Source organism: Candida oxycetoniae, assembly GCF_023343755.2.
Source record: "Candida oxycetoniae strain CBS 10844 chromosome Unknown scaffold46, whole genome shotgun sequence".
NCBI lineage: Eukaryota > Fungi > Ascomycota > Pichiomycetes > Serinales > Debaryomycetaceae > Lodderomyces > Lodderomyces oxycetoniae.
Window position 1 is genome coordinate 67,165 of NW_026055413.1, and position 14,613 is coordinate 81,777.

Sequence of the window (14,613 nt, forward strand, 5' to 3'; positions counted from 1 at the left end):
TCTCCCCCCCCCCCCCCCTTTCGTTATGCATCGACACGCTCAAGCTAAACTGCTGTCGGCTAACGCGTTTAAAATATCTTCTCTTCTCATAAATACACTTGGTAGCGTAACAATAAGTACAACCAAGGTGACATTCCAATATGAAATATGTGCAAACTAACTAACATGTAGGCGGGGGGGGGAAACAGCTTTTTCTAGTGGTAACTTTTGCAAGACTGGGATCTATCCAACTACAATTCACTCATTTAACAGTTTTGGCCCTGTTCAGCAAGTCACTCATTTTTCTTGTTCACTGTTAGTCACTCATTTTGCATATCCCCACTGTTAGTCGCTGATTTCGATGATGATGATAGATTTTGAATCTTTGTTAGAGTTTGAAGAGTCATTAGGTCAAGGACTCGACCATAGTCATGCCATACTATCACGGGCTTTAGAAAATAAAGTAGATCACTTGAGATTGAACGATGAAGACGAACAAGACTCGATATCTTCGATTAATTTGTCGTCACCAATTAATTTAGACGAAATCGTTCAAGAGTACAATATTTTAGAGGACGAGTTTGCCGCATGTACCAGTTGTGGACATTCATTCAATGACAAAGACACCACCTCTACAACTAGTCGTATGACCTGTTGTCAATTCCAGATTGAGTTCAACTCCACCGTTGGTCCTTCTTTGGAGAAACTGTACTGGACTTCATTTTTGGAGAATCCTACCCGGACAATAAGCACTTTACCATATTACACAGAATTCCTTTGTCTCAAACAGGGAATACCTAATTCATTACGTTCCAGTATCTGGAAAAAACTATTCTTGCTAAACTCATCTTATTTACCCAGGAGCATCCAGCTTATTTACCAAAATTTCCAACATTCCTATAACGTGGAAGTTTCGCAACAAATTCAGAAAGATTTGTGTCGAACTTTCCCTACAATTGATTTTTTCAGAAAAACAGAGACAATTGATGATTTGTCGACGATTTTGAACGTATATGCTAATTACGATGCAGAATTGGGCTACTGTCAAGGTCTTTTATTTTTAGTTGGAGTTCTATACCACCATCTAAACAGCGATTGTGAATTAACATTCCACGCATTAACAAATATAATGGAGATTGAAACCGAATTGCATGACATCTTCACCCCTAGCTTGATGTTTCCTACACTAAACAAGTGGTTTGGTGAATTTACACACATTTTAAAACAAGCCGATGAAGAGCTTTATACGCATTTGACTTCATTTACTGATTTACTGACATTTTTGTACCAGTGGTGGCTATCATTCATGTCGTCGCATACTCCCAATTTCACAATCATCAACAGGCAGATGGATCTTTGTATGTTACAAGGATGGAAGATTGGTTTATTCAAGTTGAGTCTTGGGCTCATAATTAGTAACAAGCCTATACTTTTGAACATAAAGCAAGGTGACGAAGAAGTTGTTTATCAGCATATGCTAAACGAGTCCAAATGGGGGATCATAATCAATGACTTGGATGCGTTTTTTGGAGAATTGTTATTTTCGTGGAACGATGCACTTTTTTTGGATGTTGAGTCTATACAAGCACCTCTGGTGTCAGCTCCAGCAAGTATTTCAATATTTGACTCGCTCAAAGCGTTATCTTCGTTGACAATCAAGTCACTGACCATGAATCGAGAGAGATCCAATACGTTGAGTTCTTTGATTAACCAATCCTCAGCGTCGATATTTTCGTCCAACACAACAGTGTGTCAAGTTGGAAATAATGAACTAGATTCGGTGTACTCGGATGTTAGTGAGGATAGTCAAACAGAAGCTCGATCATTGATTAGTTATTTGAAGATTCCAACATTTTCCAAGAAGGAAGGAAACAAGGAGAATGGGGATGAGTTGGTTATGGAGAATGAATTACTAAAGGGTTTACTTTCAAGGGCCTATGATTTGTTGGATGAGACATGTTTAGGGAAGCAAGCCGAGGTTACTTTGTTGAGAAAGGAGATTTCAAAGGTATTGGGAGGTGATGTTAGAGGTAGTGCAAGGGAAGAGTAGGGGAAGAGTAGGAAGAGTAGGAAGAGTAGGGGAAGAGTAGGAAGAGTAGAGGAAGTACAGAGTATGATGCATCCCATATCTAGGCTTTACATTCGCAATAAACACTGAAAGGACTACTCTACAACGTCTGTTGCCCACACGTTCACGTGGTATGTTGGGGTCATGCTCCCTTGTCTATGCTGTTGAAGACTACGTTGCCAAAAAAAAAAAAAAAGTGTGCGTCTCTATAGTGTTGAAAAGCGCTTCTATCTCTAGGTATATTCATCGGATTGGATTATAAAATTTTAATCTATTCCAGGATGATTTGGACGAGGTCAGACTTTTTGTTTCCTCTGTATGGGGCTGGGGCCCATACTTTGTAGTAATACATATCTCCTGGTTAAAACAATCCAACAAAAACTGTTTTTGCCCCGCTTAAAAAATACACTTGCTGCGAGTGTGCTGGCTGATCCCCGTAAACGTTCCATGATCCATTGTGATTATCACCATACCAAGCAGCAAATGCAACTGGCTCATCTGCTGAATGCACGAGCACTCCCACTCAGTTTCGGGTCGCTCAAAATACTCGCCTCTGTCGAGGATGTTGTTGATAACGATCTCAGCTGGCTCAATGGCAGTGGGCGACAATTTGTCCAACTGGTAAATCCATTAAATTCTAATGCCGGTATCTTTTTGTTTTGCTGAGATTTTACTGTTTGCACGGGAGAATTCAATTGGTTTGTTGAATGGCCTACCCGTTTTCAAATCAAGAACTGCCATGGTGGGTTAATTGACTGATAAACAACTTTCTCTTTTTTGTTAGAGCAATTCTGGTTTTCACAATTTCTCAAGAGCAGAAACAAAAAGCAAAGAAAAAGGAAAGCTGTTTTAACCCAAAGTGAAACGTAAAAATCAAGTGCTTATATATCAAATTTTGTTTCCTTTTCCCTTATTGTTGTTTCAATAAATGTGGAAGGAAAAGGATGCCCTGCTCAGCTTTTACACAAAGCGAATACTATAAAGCAATATACCACCAGGCCCAGTGTGAATACTGCCGCTATACTCCACGGGTAAGAGATAGATTGGGAAGCTTGGAGTTTATCATTTTAGCAGTCTCTTATGACCTTCTTCCTCTGGTTGTTGGTGTAGTCAACACCAAAATATAGTACTATGCGTTTCCTTCTTGGAGAGAGTCTGTCGAGTGGCACAATGTAGAGTGTTTTTGTTTTACCCTTCAAGTGGATGGCACGAATTGATCTGTAGTAATGCCGTTCCTGCAGCTTCTTTATGTCGCTGTAGAATGTGTTAAAATTGCCGAGGAGCGAGGCGCGATACTAGCCACACTATCGAGCGACACTACGAGCGACACTATCGAGCAACACTATCGAGCAGAACGAGATAGTGGAGCAGCTCATGTAGCCATTTGCTCATGTAGCCACTTGGTTCATGTAGTTTATCATATAATTGCTAAATATGTCGTCTGTGAAGATAAACAAAAGTCGCTCTACTAACTACTATTAAATGTATGGGATAAAAGTTTTAATTTTGTTACCAGTATACATTGAATGAATTCGCAGTAGCTAGCAGTGAAATATTGCAGAGTATAGTACAAGAAAGTCGCCACGAGCCCCAAATAAATGTGAGAGATTTATTCCACTATCGAGCAGTAACACTATCGAGCAGTGACACTATCGAGCAGTGACACTATCGAGCAGAGCGAGATAGTGTCGGTGTAGAGTGTCGGTGTAGTTGGTGTCAGTGTAATAAGTGTCGGTGTAATAAGTGTCGGTGTAATAAGTGTCGGTGTAATTGGTGTCAGTGTAATTAGTGTCGGTCTAGTATGTTTCAGATTTATCGACAGTGTTTCAGATTTTTTTGACAATGTTTCAGATTTTGTTTCAGATTTTCACGACAACGTTTCAGATCTTGTTTCAGATTTTTCGACAGCGTTTCAGAATTTTTTGATAGCGTTTCAGAATTTTCGACAGCGTTTCAGATTTTTTGACATTGTTTCAGATTTTGTTTCAGATTTTTTGACAGTGTTTCAGATTTTTTCGACAGTGTTTCAGATTGTGTTTCAGATTTTTCGACAATGTTTCAGATTCTCCGACAGTTGTTCTGGACATTTCTACAATTATTTCAGACATTTCTCAATTGTTTTATACAATTCTCAGTTGTTTTATCTACCTCTATGGGCTAACCTACCTTCTATAGTCGAACATCATTTATATTACTCTACTCTACTCTACTTTACTCTATACACTATCTCAGTACTCTACTCTACTCTATACACTATCTCATTACTCTAATCTACTCTAACGTACTCTGTACTCTACTCTGTACTCTACTCTGTACTCTAATCACTACTCACTACTATCTCATTACTCTACACTATACTACACTATACTACTCTGCTCTAGACTACACTACTCTGCTCGATAGTGTCGCTCGATAGTGGAGCATTGACATCCACCGATACTGCAACATGAGTCTTGGAATTGCGTATTTGCAGCTACTGTAAAGTAGCTGAATGGAAATAGTAATGATGTTGGAACTAGTAATAATGTTGCAACTAGTATTAGCAGACTCTACAGTTGTATTCAACAGCTCTACAACTTATAAAGCTCTCTACAATTGTATTAAATAGCTCTACAGTCGCAGTAGACATTTCTATATTTATTTCAGACATTTTTTCAGTTCTTTCAGATATCCTGACAGTATTTCAGATTTTCGACAGCGTTTCAGATTTTTCGACAATGTTTCAGAATTTGTTTCAGATTTTTCGACAGTGTTTCAGATTTTTCGACAGTTGTTTTCGACATTTCTTTAATCATTTCAGACATTTCTCAGTTGTTCCGCATAATTCGAAGTTGTCCCAGACATTTTTCAGTTGTTTGTAGTATCGGTGTAGTAAGTGTCGGTGTAGTTAGTGTCAGTATTATTAGTGTCCGTATACTTAGTGTCGGTGTACTTAGTGTCCGTGTACGTAGTGTCCGTGTATGTAGTGTCCGTGTACTTAGTGTCCGTGTAATAAGTGTCGGTGATAGTGTCCGTGACAGTGTGCTCCACTATCGAACTGAACGAGATAGTGTCGAGAGTGTTGCTATTCAATGTTTCTCCACTATCTCGCTCTGCTCAATAGTATCAGTCAGTCTGCTCACCCCCCTCTATAGTGTCCCTATAAGCAATTCTTTTAAATAAAACAAATTCTTATAGTAGTAAATAAATAATCATATATAAATGTCATAGTAAATAGATGTTCATAGTAAATAAATGCTTAAATAAATTCTCATAGTAAATAAATTAAAAAAATGCTTATAATAAATAAATGGTTATAATTTACTATAGTTTAGGGCCATAATAAATTTACTGCTATAATTTACTGTCATGAGCTTTACTGTCATAATTTACTGTCATGAGCTTTACTGTCATAATTTACTGCCATAAGCTTTACTGCCATAAGCTTTACTGCCATAAGCTTTACTGTCATAATTTACTGCCATAAGCTTTACTGCCATAAGCTTTACTGTCATAATTTACTGCCATGAGCTTTACTGCCATGAGCTTTACTGTCATAATTTACTGTCATGAGCTTTACTGCCATAATTTTTACTATAATAGTAATAAGGCCAGCTGCTCTACTATTTCGCTTCGCTCGCTCTGCTTGATAGTGTCACATAGTAAGGCCAGTGCCGCTCCACTATCTCGCTCTGGTCCACAGTGTCACATAGTAATAAGGCCTGTGCTGCTCCGCTATCTCGCTTCGCTCGCTCTGCTCGATAGTGTCACATAGTAATAAGGCCAGCTGCTCCACTATCGAGCAGAGCGAGATAGTGTAACATTATAATAAGGCCAGCTGCTCCACTATCGAGCAGAGCGAGATAGTGTAACATTGTAATAAGGCCACCTGCTCCACTATCTCGCTCTGGTTGACAGTGTCACATAGTAATAAGGCCTGTGCTGCTCCACTATCTCGCTTCGCTCAATAGTGTCGCTCAATAGTGTCGCTCGATAGTGTCGCTCGATAGTGTCGCTCGATAGTGTCGCACAATCTCCAAATTTCTTCTCCCATCTCTATATTCTCATAATTCTTTTACATTCTTTTACATTCTTTTATCTTGTACATTTTTTATATTTACATACATACTCTTGTATGTTGTCATATATTTCATACATTCTTTACATACATTCTTTTATATTCCTTAATATTCTTTAATATATTACATAGTATCTTCTATTCTTTTATATATCACATAGTATCTTTTAGTATCTCTTACATTCTCACATCACTTTGTATCTATCTCATACTATTAGTCTCACATCACTTACCAGCTCTATCTCATACTAATACTCTCCCTACACTATATACTACACTACTCTACACTATACTCGCCCTACATTACTTTATATACTACACTACTCTATATACTACACTACACTATATACTACACTGCTCTACACTACTCTACAATATACTACACTACTCTACAATATACTACTCTACAATATACTACACTACTCTACAATATACTACACTACTCTACAATATACTACACTACTCTATACTAGTCAATGGTGCTCCACTATCTCACTCTGCTCAATAGTGTCGCCATACTAATACTCTCCCTATCACTTACTATCTCATATTATTGTCAGTGTTGCTACAAAGTGCTTCTCCACTATCTTGCTTCGTTCGATAGTGTTGGGAGCCAGTGTGGTCCACTATCTCGCTTCGCTCGATAGCGTTGCTCGCAGCGTGCACCTTTACCAAAACACCTTTTTTTCTGTTGAATTTTTTTTGATCGAAAAAGGAAAAAACTTTACAACCAAATTTTTTGCTGCCTTTTGCTACTTTTCCTTTTCTCAAACAGAGTTGAAGGAAAAGAGGCTAAAGAAGACAGTATAGGTGGCTCAATTTTGGATTGAAATCAGGTCTCATTGTTGTATTATTATTCTTATCACTTTTGCTCCCGGTTTTTTTCTTGTTTTCAGGGTCTTTACATATATACACTAGTTGGAAGAAGAAGAAGCTCATATACTATAGTGGAAAAGAGTCATATACTATAGTGGAAAAGAGTCATATACTATAGTGGAAAAGAGTCATATTTCTATACTATAGTGGAAAAGAGGTCATATTTCTATACTATAGTGGTTTCTTTCCCTCGTGTTTGAAACAAATCTATCGTCATTGATCCCCCCCCCCCCCCAGCGCGTCCCCGCCGTTTTCTGCAACACCCGGGCCAGTTCCTCCTCCCCTGCCCTACCCTGCCCTGCCCTGCCCTGCCCTTTTTTTTTGGTTTTGTTTTCCAATTTTTGTTTAATTTGGGGGGTTTTTTTTTCATTAGCATACTATCGTGATTTCTACTTCTTCTTCCTCAGAGAGCCCAAAGGGCAGCAAAAAAATCCAAAGGCACCACCAGCTTCAAAAAAAACAACAACAACAACAGCAACAACTAAAAGATCCCGAGCTAACTAAGGTGTTAATCAATCAGCTATCGATATTACTCTCCACAGTAGATTTTGCAACTGTTGATTCGCATTATAAACAAATTAGACACATTTTACTGAGACATAGCAGCAGCTCTATTGTACGAATCAACTATTTTGAAAAACTCATTAATTTAATCAGATTTAGTGACCTATCGAAAAGGGAAACATTAACTCCATTGGAACAGTTATTTTCAAAAGAGCTCAATTTTATTGCATTTGATTTAAAAGAAGCAGAGACATTTATCCTTCAATTAAACAAGCGGTTTAACTTTAAAAATTCAGATAGTATCGTTGACTTTGTTATCAAGTTTAATTGCGACTTGATCTTTTCATTCATTTTATTAATCAATTATAACAACGCATCAACTTCTCAAGCTGCAAGATCGTTTTTGAAAAACCATTCTTTAGAATTATCAAAATTGCTAAAAGATCGAAGATTCCCACCTGGTTACAATTGGAGTTTACTTTTAGAAGCCATTTTAAACACACCCTATTTCCCATTTTTGCACAAACTCTTAATTTTAACCTCGCTTAAAGCTTTTAAACTAACTATTGAACCTATAAACAAGTTTTACCAAAACATTTTGAAAATGTCATTTAAAGACTTGATATCAGAAGTTGGAATTGATAATCTCATTCCGGAAAAATTATTACCGGCACTATTGCAAATGAAACCAAATGAAGTAGATCAAGGTATAGCATTGATCTTGTCGGAGTTTTTAATCCCTGGGTCTCAAGGAATTAACTACTCGACTCCTTCTCCTTCATCTTCTCCATCATATGGTCAAACTCTTGTTGAAGCAAATGCTAAGGGTGCACAACTACAAGCAAGCTTCAGAGCAATTGAACTACTGGGGAAATTCAATATCAACTGGTACGAAGTGTTTAATTATGTTCACCAATACTTGTTTGATTCAAGTCAACGAAATATCCAACCTTCATTGACAAGTTTAACTCAATTTTTGTCTGCTTTGGATTTTAAGCAGGAACCAATAGACATTTTTTTAAACTACGAATGGTGGTTTGATAGAACTTTGCTTTATTTATTACAAACAGCAGAGGCATCGCAGGGTGCATTTGATATAGCATTGCTGAAAAACTTGGCATTGTGTTTTGATGAAGATAAAGATAATGGCAAGGAAAAGGATAAGGATAAGGAAAAGGATAAAGAAAAGGAAAAAACCGGTGCTCCATCCAGCCAGCGTAGGAATATTTTGAAATTTATCAATGTTGGAAAATTGGAACTACAAGTTGTTATGAAAATCCAATCGCCACAACAGCAACAGCAACAACAGCATATTCCACAATCTGAACAAGATTTCAAAATTAACTCATTTATCAATCAGATTTTCGAACACGATTATAGAGTGTTTCCCGAATATGTTCTTGCTGCAGCTTTAGCCATTATTGAAAAACCCCCATTTATTAATGATTTGATAGATACTTTGTTTGGCTTGCTACTAGATAGTGATTCGCCTGCATTGCCCAAAGTCATACGATTATTTCTCGAATCTGGTTTGGCAAGTACAAAGTTGGCAAACTATTTAAAGAGTAGAAATACAATTGAGGCAGCAGAAGAAGTAGCCAAGGTGGCGTCAATGTCAATGTCAACATCGCCAGGTCTTTTATCAGATGTGCTAAATCAAACCTGGGTGTACGATGTGAAGTCAGCAGTTAAATTACTCGTGGAGACAACTTTTTACGATTACGACTATAATGCTGAATTGGAGGCAAAGTTGAAAGATTCGCAATTGAAAAAACAGGTGTATGATGCATTACTTGAAGTTCTTAGTGAAAGAGCACAAAGGGATTATGAAACATGTCAGCAACAACAACAGCAACAGCAACAGCAACAACAACAACAGCAACAACCATATCAAACCCCTCGGCAAGTGTTGAAAATTGCAATTGTAAGCACTTTACTAGAGAAATTGAAAAATAGTAATGGTATTGTAGATTTGCAAAAATTAAAGGATTTGCAAATTTTACTTTTGACAACGTATCCGAGATTAATCAACTACGGTAATGGCCACGATGAAGTTATACTTGCCAATGAAGCCAAGTCAAGCTTTTTCCCACAAGAGGTTGAATTGGAAATGAAGGAATATTATTCAAAAATGTATAGCAAGGCAATGGAAATTCCCGAAATTGTTGATATACTAATCAAGATGAAATCCAGCAATGATCCGCATCAGCAAGATGTATTTGCTTGCATGATCCATTCACTACTAGATGAGTATAAGTTCTTTGCAGAGTATCCGCTAGCAGCGCTTGCATCGACGTCATTGTTATTTGGGGCGCTCTTGGAAAATGATTTGATTCACGGTACAACACTAACAGTTGCACTTAATTTCATTTTCGAATCGTGTAACCAACCACCCGAATCAAAGCTTTTCAAATTTGCCGTTCAATCATTGTACAACTTCAAGTCGAAACTACATGAGTACCCTATATATTGTAAACATTTATTAGAATGTCAATCTTTGGCAACACATGCAAAGATGTACCAAGTTGTTAAAGATGCAGCTAATGGTATTCCATGCGGTGGTGCTCCTACTGGTGGTGCCACGCAAGCTTCAACGCCAGATGTAGGATCAAAGTATCAATCTATCAATTATGTTGAGCAGGCTGTTGGTACGGTGCAGCAACAAGAGCCACCAGAGGAAATTCGAGATAAACTATTATTCTCAGTGAACAACATGACTACGGAGAACTTGAGGCTATCCGAGGTACGGGATTCATTGCAAGAGGCATATTTTGCATGGTTTGCTGAATACTTGGTGGCTGATAGGGCCAAAGCAGAGCCAAACAACCATGCATTATATTCTGATCTCGTAAAATCCTTGGCTAACGCTGTGTTTTTTGAGTACATTATGAATGTCACGATAAAAGAAGTTTACTTTATTATCAAGAATTTCAAAGACTCAAGAACCGAAAGAAACCAGTTGAAGAATCTTGGTGCATGGTTAGGTAGAATCACATTGGCTAACGATAAGCCACTAAGGAGAGACTTGGTGGCATTGAAGTTTTTATTAGTGGAAGCCTATGACTTTGATACCTTAACCTTGATTATCCCATTTGTGTGTAAGATTTTGGACCAAGCACAATATTCTAAAGTGTTTAAGCCACCAAACCCATGGGTTTTGGGGGTGATGTCGGTTTTAGCTGAACTATATGAATGTGCAGACTTGAAACTTAATTTAAAGTTTGAAATTGAAGTTTTGTTGAATTCGTTCAAAATGAAACTTTCTGATCTTGAGCGGAGTAAAATTATTGAAAATCATAGTAAGGATCCTATTGTCTTGGCTACAACATTTGGTCTTTTGCCTCAAGCTGGAAATACCCAATTAGCACATGAATTATCACGGATGAGTTTGGAAAATGGACAAGGACTGAACCAATTACCAGTCTTTCCTCCTCAAGGTGTTGATAAACAGTATATACAGCAACAACAACAATTACAACAACAATTACAACAACAACAACAGCAGCAGCAACAACAGCATCAACAGCATCAACAACAACAACATCATCAGCAACAACAACAACAACAATCGATATTACAACAGCCACAACCAACTTCTCTTCATCTTCCACAACATCAACAACAACAACAACAACAACAACAACAATCCGAGTCTGGCTTGGATACAAGTTTCAGTACACTTATTGGTAATTCCATCTTCACTCAACACGCAAATTTGAGAAGAGCCTTCCAAGCATCATTATCTAGAGCGGTAAGAGAGTGTGCTATTCCGATAATGAACCGAGTTTCAGAAGCTGTGTTGATTACCACTGAGTCCTTAATCAAGAAGGATTTTGCAACCGAAGGAGATACTGAAAAATTCAGAAGAAGTTATCGTAGGTTAGCACAACAATTATCTCATAGTATGGTATTATGCAGTGGAAAAAAATTGCTAGCAGAGACAATTGAAGCTACAATGTTACAACTTTTGGGTAATAATCCGAATGAGATTCCAATGATGGAATTGAATAATGCCATACAAGCCAACGTAGGCCTTTGTGTTGATATTGTCAACAAAATTGCTGTAACTAATGTCACTGACTTAATTGATGAAAGAATGAGACCATACATCATTAATCGTGAACGTCATAATCCGGATCAACCATATATTGAAAAGGGTACTCCAGAGGCTTCTTTGAGATTACCTGAACCTTTAGGATTGAGCACAAGAGGTTTAAGTGCACAGCAATTGAAGATTTATGAACATTTCCTTGAAATGGCTAATGATGAACGTGGCGGCGGAGTTGGTAGTGTCCACATGATTGCGCTGCTCCAGCCTCAACAACAACAACAGCAACAGCAGCAACAGCAACAACAACAACAACAACAACAACAGCAACAGCAACAGCTTCTTGTTCATCATCATCATTCACAAGCAGTTCAAATGCAGCAGCAGCAACAGCATATGTCACTGCAAATCACTCAGGATTTCCCATTACATCAACAAGCAGCAAATACCTTGCTACAAGAAGATGTTGCATCATTGGAACAGTTGTTCACCATGATTACTCAAAATTGCGAAAAGGCAATTCATTTACTTTCGGAAGTTCATGAAACCAAATTGGCTGAGTTACCGCCTAATCATCCAATAATGTCTGCTCTCACGCAGGCACTAGCTATTGCACAAGCAAATGCAATCAAGTATCCCGACTTGTTATTGAAAGCTGCACAATATGCAGTGAATTGTCTTTTTACGCAGGTTCATGAAAATCCAATGAGCAACGAGATTTATGTTGTTATGCTTGATAAATTATGTGAAAACTCGCCATCAACAGCAAAAGATGTCACTTGGTGGTTGGTACATTCGCAGGACCAAAGAAAGTTCAACATGCCTGTTATATTGTCTCTTTTGAAAGTTCAATTAATTCAACCTATTAAATTGGACTCATCAATTGGTAACTTGATTAGAGAATCAAACAATCCGGTTGTTGTTAAGTTTGGTGCGACCTTACTATATAAGATATTCACGGCTGAGGATTTGGTTCGTCCTATTGCTTTGAGGTCTGAGTTTGCCAATACGTTGGATGCGCTATATGATTATCGAAACTTGAATCTTCAAGATGAAGAGAACAAGCAGGCCAAAAAAGAGGTGGATAAGTTATTCGATGCCCTCAATAATGCTGATCCTGTGTCCAATGAACTATTTGCACAATTGGGTTACGTATTTGCTGAATGGGTGAGATTATTATCTCATGGAAATGAGGCCACTTTTAAATCTCAAGATGAGTTTATTGCTGGGTTGATTGAATCATGCATCTTGACCGATCCCGAGCAGTTTAAATCTTTTTGGAAAGCAGCAATAAAGATCTCAACTGCTTTATTCGGTACCGAGCACGAATTGAGAAGCAGAACGCAACACGAAGCATATTTGTCCATTGACAGTTTGGCGATGTTGATTGTTCGGGTTGTGTTAACTGTTGAAGATGACGAGCAAGCAATACTGTACTTGAAAAAGATTATTAGCATTGTTGTGTTGAATTTAGTAACTGACCACGAAGACACCAAATCCAACTGGAACGAAAGAGTTTATTTTAGATTCTTTTCCTCGTTGTTGTCTGCATGGAGCGATGCTTCTATTTTGGATGAAGAAGCTACCAAGGACATCGATGCTCCATTTTACGAATTCTTGGGTGAAGTATTCAATTCCTTACAACCAATTGTAATTCCGGGATTTACTTTTGCCTGGATTTCCCTAATAAGCCATCGTATCTTTTTGCCCAAGATTTTGGAGTTGCCAGATAGAGAGGGGTACACTGTTGCTGTCAAGTTGTTAACTGCATTGTTGAAGTTTCAACAAACTTATCAAAACAGAGGTAACAACCATGATGTATTTAATGTTACATTCAAGGCCATTAATAGGATTTTTGTAGGGTTGCTACACGATTATCCTGAGTTTTTAGTAGAGTGTCATTATCAATTGGTTACCGCTACTCCAAGAGGATACATTCAGCTCAAGAATATTATTTTATCGGCAACACCTAAATTGATCACCGTGCGTGATCCATTTACTCAAGGCTTGAAAGTTGAGAGGTTGCCTGAAATAAATGATGCACCTGTTGTATTTTACAAACCAGTTGACGATTTAGCAAAAGTTGGCTTGAAAAAACCAGTGGAGAATTTCCTTCGGATTCCTGCGCCGGGGTTGATGAAGACAATTTATAATGGCTTGAAACTAAACCACCCTTATCAAACTGATGATTTTGGGTATACTGAAACAATCAGTTTCAACACGAAGCTTGTTAATGCATTAGTGCTCCATTCTGGAATGAGTGCTGTTGCTGATAAGTCAACAACAACAACAACGCGTGGTTTTAACTCCAAGACGTCTCAAGTTGCTTTACTTGTTGATTTGATGAATTACGGCTCGAATGAATTTAAGTATTTATTGATCAACAGTATTGCTAACCAATTGAGGTACCCCAACAGTCACACGCATTGGTTTATTGGAATAATCTTACACTTTTTCAGCTCAAACACATTATGGGGCACACCTAATAGTAAGCTCGTTGTACAAGAAATAATCACTCGCGTACTATTAGAAAGAAGAATTGTTAACAAGCCACACCCATGGGGTTTGACTATTGTGTTTACAGAGTTGGTCAAGAATGATAATTTTGGGTTCTTTGAATTACCATTTGTGAAGAATTCAATTGATGAAATTAAGACAATTTTTGATACTTTATCGTTAAACGTTAAAGGATCGAATTAAACTAAAAAGAAGAGAAGAGAAGAGAAGAGAAAAGAAGAAAATTAAAAAAAAAAAATGAAAAGAATGAAAATGTAAGCTGTATATAAATTTTTTACGAATATTGATGATTTAAAATAGAGGTCATAAATCTAGAGTATCCTCTCCATTAGTTTTGACTGGAAAGAGACCCATGAGAGGCAAGTTCATGATTGGTAAAACTTCTCTTGTTTGGTGACATTTGTCCAGTATCGAATGATGTTTTCTTTGTTGGTGATTTTTTTTTTTTTTTTCTTTTGGTGACAGGTTGAGAAATAACAAAGTCAGAACAGATCAAAATTTCATCAACGCCCATTTAATACGCTATTGCTCGCGGAAACGGAACAAACGATTAGACCAGTGTGA

The 14,613-nt window shown here is 37.7% G+C and overlaps 2 protein-coding genes across 2 annotated transcripts; both read left to right on the forward strand. All coding sequences in view use genetic code 12, as the record gives it.

Annotated features, from left to right (window-relative positions):
* Positions 1-340: 340 nt before the first annotated feature.
* KGF56_002231 (TBC domain-containing protein) lies at positions 341-2,029 on the forward strand (the record flags this gene model as incomplete). The annotated part of the gene is made up of 1 exon (XM_049323438.1): positions 341-2,029. The coding sequence occupies one exon, from the start codon at positions 341-343 to the stop codon at positions 2,027-2,029; it is 1,689 nt and encodes a 562-aa protein (XP_049180725.1).
* Positions 2,030-6,580: 4,551 nt separating this feature from the next.
* Positions 6,581-14,232, forward strand: CDC39 (CCR4-NOT core subunit; the record flags this gene model as incomplete). Its single annotated transcript, XM_049323439.1, has 2 exons — positions 6,581-6,583; positions 7,354-14,232. The coding sequence occupies 2 exons, from the start codon at positions 6,581-6,583 to the stop codon at positions 14,230-14,232; spliced, it is 6,882 nt and encodes a 2,293-aa protein (XP_049180726.1).
* Between the last annotated feature and the right edge of the window lie 381 nt (positions 14,233-14,613).